Below are 9,308 nucleotides of genomic sequence, written 5' to 3' on the forward strand. Positions count from 1 at the left end.
TGGACGATGACGAGACCAGTACGATATTTGACAAAGCGGTCTAACTACAATTCGAAGCAGCAAAGCAGCACACCACCCAACTTGGGTGGGTCATAAATATCAAAGATAAGTAAAGAAAGGGAAGCTTTGCGAAAACGAATTGTACAAGCCTTTGGTCTTTCCACAACCTTGAACCTTCCAAGTTGGAAGGCTGTCGGTTAGCGCTACGGAGATGTGTTGAAGTTAGGTGTCAGGACGTCGAATGTCTCAGTACTCTGTCAGTTTTGTGCCTAGTTATTGCACTTTCTGACTGTATATAGTATCATGTTACAGTGATGGAGAGTTACTCTTAACTCGTATCCATATGTCCTTTTCTCTTTTACATTTATTTATGGCTCAACATCCGAGTTTCAAATAATAATAATAATAATAATAATAGTGACAACAACATAGTGAGCAAATTAAGGTACATTGTTAACACTTCCACGAGGAGTAACACTTGTAGCCACAACACATTTTCTTTCTGTACGAAAATTTCAGGATCTAACTTACGGATATACAAAGCTTCTAACACAGCCAGATGCACCGCACATCTACCACGTGACAATATTGAGAAAACATTATCACTGTACAACTCACGACAATTGGTACGGGCTGACAGATGTTGCTTGATTGAAGAAGTGCGATTCTTGGCTCCGCTGGGTGTCGTCTCCTCCAATGTCCAGTCATCTCGCCTCTTCGCAGCATCACCACTATCCGTCTCTCTGCTTTTCCGCGGCCTTCCACGTTTTCTGACACTAGCCGTTGTGTGCGCGATGCCCAGTGTCCTTTCAGCAACTGTAATGGGTAGCCGAGTGGTAGACTTCAACAAGAATTAGTTTTATTCTACTTCTTTCAGGTACACACCTGAGATATAACTATTAGTGACAGAAGAAGCGGGAAAATAAATAACTTTCTCTCCGGTGCTCACCTAGAGGTTGATTTCTTCTTCTTCGAGTTAGCTTTCGTTGCTATCTAATCTAATCTTCATCAAAACAGAAATGCGCAGCCGCTTTTATGCAGCAGACGCCGTACGCTTACATACGGAGATACACTAAATATACATCAGGCAAAGCTCCGTATTAGTTCCGTACTGCTTCCGTATTGGTCGGGCAGGGATACTACACCCTCCCTTCCTACAGATAATCACGCCCTCGTAATTTTTCAAAAAATTAGTGAAGAGTTACGAACACAGCGTCAACCGGAAGATGGCAAATTATATCGGAAATGATAACGTTTAGAGTAGACAGAAGAAATGAACTGATAACAAATCATAAAGTAGAAGCACACTAGGTTCACACGATCTCACGGGGTCAAAAGGGGAAAGAACTGTCCTCCAAATAGGACCTGAAAAACCACAGCACTCTTGCTGCACAACGCTGGCACAACCCGCCAGGAACATCGCAGTTCAAAAACCGAACTGAATGCACTATAACTTTAAGGGGCGTTGTCACACACATTGTCCCACGTTAGCTGGGTAAACCGTGGCTCACCATGATCAGACGCCTACCAAACTAAACTGGATTCACACACTCGCATAAAGGAAGACTGAAGAGAACAGGGAGACTGAAGGAAGACAGGAAAGAAAATGCCATACCTGGAATCAGCGTTAGTAACCACGGCGGCGGCTGGAGCTACGGCGGAGGGCGAGCCAGGTTTTATCTTCATCTTGGTTGAGCCGGTCACTCAGAGCGGCTAGCTCGGCGTCAGACAAATAACCTCCCTCCTCGTCTTGAATCATGGTCTTCACATTGTCGATAGCATCGCTTTGCGCGACGTAAAGAGTGATGGTCTAGCCAGGAAGAGTGTTGACGAAAATCTGCATCCCATCACGGAGACGAAGTACCAAGTGAATAGTATACTCCTGCTGAACGTTGTAGTCACTCAGGGTTCGGCCATCTGCCAACTGCGTGCTGGCGAAAATCAAACGCTGCTGGTCTTGGAGAATACCCTCCTTGTCTTGGTCAGCAGCCTGCCTGTCGTCGTCCTCATCAGCTTCGCCATCACCACCGGTAGTATACATGTAGGTAGCGGGTCGCTTGGAATCGCTATCGGAGTCTCCAGTGTGTGCGGGGCGTAGAGAAGGGTGATCTATGCTAGCACCCTGACTGTGCTGCAGGCTAATAAGCAGGGCAAAGCCCAGGAAGGCAAGAAACATGATTCTCATCTTAATTCGTCGCACGGAGCTGCAGCGGGTTGAGCCATGGGGTCTGGGGTCGAATCGCGTTGTTTTATTTAAAAATACACCGCTGCCACCAATGTAACAGGTAGCCGAGTGGTAGGCGCGGTGACTTCAACAAGAATTAGTTTTATTCTACTTCTTTCATGTACACACCTGAGATATAATTATTAGTGAAAGAAGAAGCGGGAAAATAAATAACTTTCTCTCCGATGCTCACCTAGAGGTTGATTTCTTCTTCTTCGAGTTAGCTTTCGTTGCTATCTAATCTAATCTTCATCAAAACAGAAATGCGCAGCCGCTTTTATGCAGCAGACGCCGTACGCTTACATACGGAGATACACTAAATATACATCAGGCAAAGCTCCGTATTAGTTCCGTACTGCTTCCGTATTGGTCGGGCAGGGATACTACACAACGTCTCCTCCATTGCGGATTTCTATTGAGCTTCTTACTCCAACTTGTCCGGTGTCCGATATCGAGGTTGGTTTTCGCGGTCGCGGTTTTATCTTTACGCTATATTATAAGTTTTAGTCTTTCCAACTTGAGCTATTCCCTGTAAAATCCTTGATGAGAAGGGACCGAAAACGTTCGGATACTTTTGACAAGTGCCTTATTATTATTATTATTTATACAAAAGAGAACGACCAAAGAACTACAAGTTACGCTATACTGTCCACTAACACCACCAGTTACTAAACAATCAGCTCAAGCGATAACATTGCACAACACTGACCGACGGTACTGACGTTCTACAACTAACTGGCTAACAGCTCTAGCACATCTTGGATGCGCACTCCAACAGCCTTCCAACTTGGAAGGTTCTAAGTTATAGAAATAACATAAGGAAGGGGAAGGTGAGCGCAACCAAGATAAGCACGAGCTGAAAGTCTCAGCTGTGAAGGACGTTGGAGGATGTTCATGCATGTCGATGACGATACTGACAAGACCATTGGACAATACGGTCAAAACACGATTCCAGAACGCAAACCAACATTCCACACAACTTGTGTGGCTCCAGAGATGCGAAGATCAATAAAAGGGGAAGCTATGCGAACAAAAATCTTGAAAAACCGAACCCTCAGTAGAACAGCACTGTACTTCGACTATGACAATTTAGATGGACAATAAGCAGCGGTAACAAGCAGCAGTTTCACACGACGATCGTTTCGCCGTATAGATAAAGACGGCTCACGAGGTGTGCGGGAATGGACTCAGATGGAGAGCCAAGGTTTAATTTATACAAAAGAGAAAGACCAAAGAACTACAAGTTACGCTATACTGTCCACTAACACCACCAGGTTCTAAACAATCAGCTCATTCGATAACATTGCACGACACTGACCGACGGTACTGACGTTCTACAACTAACTGGCTAACAGCTCTAGCACATCTTGGATGCGCACTCCAACAGCCTTCCAACTTGGAAGGTTCTAAGTTATAGAAATAACATAAGCGCTCACCTTCCCCTCCTTATGTAACTTGTAGTTCTTTGGTCTTTCTCTTTTGTATAAATTAAACCTTGGCTCTCCATCTGAGTCCATTATTATTATTATTATTATTATTTGAAAGTAGGACGGAGGCAGAAAATATTACAAAAAATGTATTATCTACGCATGCATCTACGCAAGAGTCACCACCAGCCAATTAGGACATGTGTCAAAGTATTGAACGTTTTCGTTCCCTTCTTGTCAAAATACTACAGGGAATGATGGAAAAAAGCTAAAAGACTACAACTATAAGGAAAAGAAGTTCAGAAATAATAATACATTATATCACTCCAATTATGGGTAGAAGTGACACGAAAAAATAGATGTGAAGAATCAAGAAAACAGCATGCAAATCCAATAAGTGACAAAAACGTAGTGACAAGAAAAAGAGAGAAATATCAAGAGATCTATTTCGCACCTTTTATTATTATTATTTATTTATAATTATATATTTGAGGATTTCCCAAAGACGTAGTCTAAATTGAAGGGAGTTCCATTATAATGGGAGGCTGTAGGGTTGAGATAGCAGACAGTGGAGGGCTAATAATTCGTAATGAACAGCCTAGCAAGAGAAATACAATTATGCTGAATGTTCCAGAATGGTCCTTTAATCAATGATACCTATAGCCTCGGGATATGCCTTGAAATACGAAATGTACCGAAACAGAAACACAAAAATTAATAAGAATAAGCGCAACGCACAAAGAAGGAGGACAGAGGCATGTCAGTGAGGAGTGGCATTGTGTTTGGTGTCAGAGAAGTGCGTGCAAATGTGACTGTGAAACAGGGACTGCGAGGCTGTGGCTCTCAGGTCTGCGGGCAAGGCATTCCAGACAGTAGCGGTGCGGAAGAGAAATGACCTCCCGGCGTGTTTCCCAACCCGTGGCAGAGTGAATGCGAGTTGGCGGCGGCGACTACGCGTGGGGCAGTATCCCGCTGCTTCAAAAAGTTCTGGTTGGGTGGTGACCAAATGGAAGAATTCCATAAGGCAGGCGATCTTCCTGCGCCAGGATAGACTTGGCCACCCCAGCTGTTTAAACAATGATGACTTGGGCTCGTCTGATGGGCAAGGGCATCTCTCAAGCCGCATGACTGTGCGAGCTACTCTGGCTTGCAGCCGTTCAAGGGTGAGCCGCTGTGCAGCAGAGAGGGAGGACTCCCATACTGGGGCGGCGTATTCTGCTGTGGGGCGGACATACGTAAGGTACAGCTTCCTGACGATGTCTCCTGTTAAACGGTCAGCCATATGGCACAGAAGAACGCAGCGTTGTCTAAACTTGCTTATTGTCTGTTCAATATGCTCCTGGAAGCTAAGTGTTTCACTCAACAACACTCCCAGGTGACGGTGACTGGTTGACGGCTGGATACCGCGGATGGTCTCTGCAGCTCCTTCCTCAGCGAATGAGATAACAACGGTTTTCGATGGGTTGAAGGTTCCGCCTACTCGGTCGGCCCAGGCAAATGTGTCCTGCAGGGCAGTCTCCATTGGGCTGGTACCTTTGGTTCGTGCTTGGCCGACGGCGGTGTCATCCGCGAACAGGTAAACATCAGCGTGCTGGTTGCGTTTCGAGGCACTGGGTAGGCTGTTGATATGTACCAGGAAAAGCAATGGCCCGAGGTGGGAACCCTGGGGTACTCCAGACTTGACGGGACGTGGGGAGGACAGATGGTGTTGGACTCGGACGCTGAATGTACGCGTATCGAGGTAGTTCTTAAACCAACTCGTAGCCGGAGCATCGCAGATAGTCCCGAGTTGCTGGAGAAGCACGTCATGCGGCACTTTATCGAAGGCCTTCGCAAAATCGAGAAATGCAGCATCGTAAGGGATGCGTTTATCCATGGTCGAGGCGATCTTAGTAGTGAGCTGTATCAGCTGGTCAACTGTGGAGCGATCACGGACAAAGCCGAACTGTTCCGGGACAATGATGTTGTTGACCTCGAGATAGTGACCGAATTTGGTGGCGACAATCGTGTCTAGTGCTTTCGCAATAGCTGGGAGTAGGGTTATAGGGCGGTAGTTGGAGGGATCACACGGGTTACCTTTATTTTTAAATATGGGTAGTTTGGAGTTGACAGGAGGGCATGCACATCGAAACCACGCCTTGTCAACGACCCCTTCTTGCTCAGTTTTAACGACCACACTCAGCCAAAGAACAAAACAACAACGAAACACAACGACACACCAACGCTGATGTGGCATCGCAAATCCCGTACCGTGCACGCAGGCACTGGGTTGCAACAGAAAAAAGACGCGCTGCAACTTAGCGTGCCAAGCAGCGAGTGAGTACAGAACGCATACTAATGCCGGCCAGTCATGGCAACGGAAGATAATGGAGATCGACCCGCGCATGGTTCGATCGAGAGCAGAGTACGAAAAAAGCACACATTCAAAGTTCAAACTGTGCAACAGAAGCAGAAGAGGAAAACGAAAATGAACACTTGTCGTGAGGTGAAGTGCTTCTGTCCAAGGGTGCTTGCACCCGACGGGGTGACAGCGCCCCTAGTCAGACAATACAAGGCAAACGAAATAGAAATTAGCTGAGTCACAGCGCGGGACTCCGAAACGAAAACCGGTGAGTATGTAAATATTAATTGTTCGTACCTGCTGTACAACGTAACAATTGCTCAAATTCATAACGTAATTTCAAACTAGCACTCGTAGAATTGTAGTGCGAAAGTGCCACTCGATTATAGTAACAACGACAAAGAGATACTCTTCTAAACATTTCTCTCCCTTCTCACTGTGCCGAAATTCACAGTGACCAAACAATTCGAAATTGATTATTGTTCTGAAATAGGCAAACAAGGAGCTACTCACAGAACAGCTTACAAAGACGCACGATTGGGCGGGTGTAGGTCTTGTCGCCCACCTTGACCTTCACAACTCGCACGTGTCCGTCTGGACCAGGGTGCACTTCGGTGACGCGACCCATGGGCCAAGTGCCCCGTGGGTTGTCTTGGGATGTCACAAGAACGATGTCGTCGACCTTGAGGTCTGTCTCGGCCGTCCTCCACTTGAGTCGCCGGTTCAGCTCTGGCACGACTTCCTGCATCCATCTCCGCCAAAAGTGCAGCACGAGTTCTTGCACTACACGCCAGCGTTGCCGAGGGTTGAACTCGCTCTCGTCCACTCCTGCAGGTGCGAACCGAGTACCGATTTGGCCAAACATGAAATGATTGGGCGTTAGTGGAGTTGGGTCACGACCATCTGCCGACGCGTAGGACAGTGGCCGTGAGTTCATGAGCGCCTCCGCGCTGACGATAGCAGACAATAGCTCCTCGTCTGTGACCTCCGCGTTCTTCAGAATCGCCTAGATAGCACGCTTTGCCGATTTCACTAACGCCTCATGCACTCCGCCGAAATGTGGTGCTGCTGGAGGGTTGAAACGCCAGCTAGTCTGCTGATCCGCTGTCTGACGCTGAATCGCCTCTGCATCAAGCTGCTTGACTAGCTGAGCAAGCTCATTGGTGGCGCCGACGAAATTCGTGCCATTGTCGGAGATGACGTCGATCGGTACTCCCCGTCGATTGGTGAAGCGTACGTACGCCTGCAGGAACGAGTCCGTTGTCAACGCGTATGACAGCTCGAGATGCACTGCTCTCGTCTGCAAGCAGGTGAACAAGCACAGGTACCGCTTGTGTTGTGTCTTGCCGCGACCCTGCTTCGTCATAAACGGTCCAGCGTAGTCTACGGAGACTCGGCCGAATGCGCGTAGCGGCAGGCTGACTCGGACCTTAGGTAGTGGCGCCATCACCTGCATTGCCGGCTTTGTACGGTTCCGGGCGCACCTCGCACACTTGGCTTCCCAAGCTCGCACCTCTTCGCGGCCAGCGACGATCCAGTAGCGCGACGAGAGTTCGGCTAGCGTATGGCTGACACCGAACGCGTGATATCCTCGTTCGTGACATGCCTTGACAATCAGCTGTGTCACATGATCCCCTCGTGGTAGGACGATCGGATTGCGTTGTTCTGCAGTCAAGAAGTCTGCATGCTGTAGTCGACCTCCGACGCGTAGAAGGCCAGCGTCGTCAATCATTGGCTTGAGCGAGACCAGCTTGCTGGTTGCAGGGATCGGCTTGCCTGCCTTAACTGCAGCATACTCTGGTAGCGACTGTTGCTGCGCTCGCTTGATGAAGAACTCCTCAGAGTCTCGGATCGCTGGTGGCGATAATTCGTCAAACTCTCGTTGTGCGGGTGGTACTGAGCAATTCGTAGCGAATCGCACACACCAAGCATGAACACGGCACATTCGTACCCAGTCGGAGTAGCGGCTTGGCTCTAGACGATTCAGCTCGCTGTGGCATTGGTCGACGGTCACCGCAGTCAGCTCGATGGACTCGTCCGTCGGTTGATTGTCTTTCTTCAACTCCAGAGTTGACGGACGGGGCTTCAATTCTGGCTGAACAGGCCATTCACTTTCAGCGGCACCCAAGAAGCCGGGACCGTTCCACCATAAACTGCTTCCCGCCAACTCTTGCACTGACATTCCTCGAGAGACCAGGTCGGCTGGATTGAGCGCGGTGGGCACGTACCGCCACTGGGTAGGATTGGTTTGCCGTTGAATCTCGCCCACTCGACTAGCCACAAACTGCTTGAAGGTGCGGCTGTAGTTGGTGATCCAGTGCAGAACGTTGCTGCTGTCCGACCATAGCGTCGTTGCTCGGGGGTCGAGGTTCAGTGACTCGGCGGATGATGTGGCGAGCGTTGCTCCGGTTGTCGCCGCCATTAGCTCAAGCCGCGGAACGCTGACAGCAGTCACTGGTGCCACACGGACCTTGCTTGCGACGAACCGTGCTGTCGGTTCTCCAGTGTCATAGTGACTGACCAGATACGCGACTGCTCCGTATGCGACCTCGGACGCATCTGAGAACACGTGAAGCTGGCTGCTGATTGCTGTGCGTCCCGTGGCCGTCAGGCAGCGTGGTACACGTACTGTTGATAGCTCCGTCACCTGCTCAAGCCAGCCGAGAACCTTCTTGACGATTGCTGGGGGCAGTTGCTCATCCCATGCTGCTCCACAAGGCCACATCTCTTGCAGCAGGACCTTTGCTTGCACGAGGTACGGTGCGAGGAGTCCAAGTGGATCAAACAAACTTGCTGTTGCACTGAGAAATGCACGCTTCGTAGGATTTTAGCCGATCTCCGACAGCTGCAGCTGGAACGTGAACTGGTCCTCCTTGGCAAGCCAGAGGACTCCCAGTGTCTTGACATTCGGCAGCTCTCCCTTCGTGAGGTTGATCTCCTCAGCGCGATCCTCCTCCGGGATGGTCTGCAACACCGCCGTGGAGTTGCTCAGCCATTTTCGCGGGTGCATACTGGCTTTGTGCCACAACGCCGACAGCTGCCTTACGAGCTCAACGCCTTCCTCATCGCTTCGAACAGAGTCCATGGAGTCATCCATGTACGTTGACTCAAGGACCGTTTCCGCTGCACGAGGATAGGTGTCGGCGTGCTGATGAGCATTGTGTCTAGCCGCGTACTGCGCTAGGAAAGGCGACGAGTTCACACCGAAGACCACTCGATTGAACTCGTATGTGGCCGGTTCCTGCTCGTTATCCCGCCAAAGAAAGCGATGGAAGGGCCTGTCCTCCGGAGCCAGGGATATCTGGAGATACATCTC

General features: G+C 49.2%; 1 protein-coding gene across 1 annotated transcript; it reads right to left on the bottom strand.

The window, feature by feature from the left end:
• Positions 1 to 6,998: 6,998 nt before the first annotated feature.
• Positions 6,999 to 8,717, bottom strand: LOC135810541 (uncharacterized). Its single transcript, XM_065324033.1, has one exon. The coding sequence runs from the start codon at positions 8,715 to 8,717 to the stop codon at positions 6,999 to 7,001; it is 1,719 nt and encodes a 572-aa protein (XP_065180105.1).
• Between the last annotated feature and the right edge of the window lie 591 nt (positions 8,718 to 9,308).

The sequence above is a fragment of the Sycon ciliatum genome, chromosome 2 (assembly GCF_964019385.1).
Source record: "Sycon ciliatum chromosome 2, ocSycCili1.1, whole genome shotgun sequence".
NCBI classification, from domain to species: domain Eukaryota; kingdom Metazoa; phylum Porifera; class Calcarea; order Leucosolenida; family Sycettidae; genus Sycon; species Sycon ciliatum.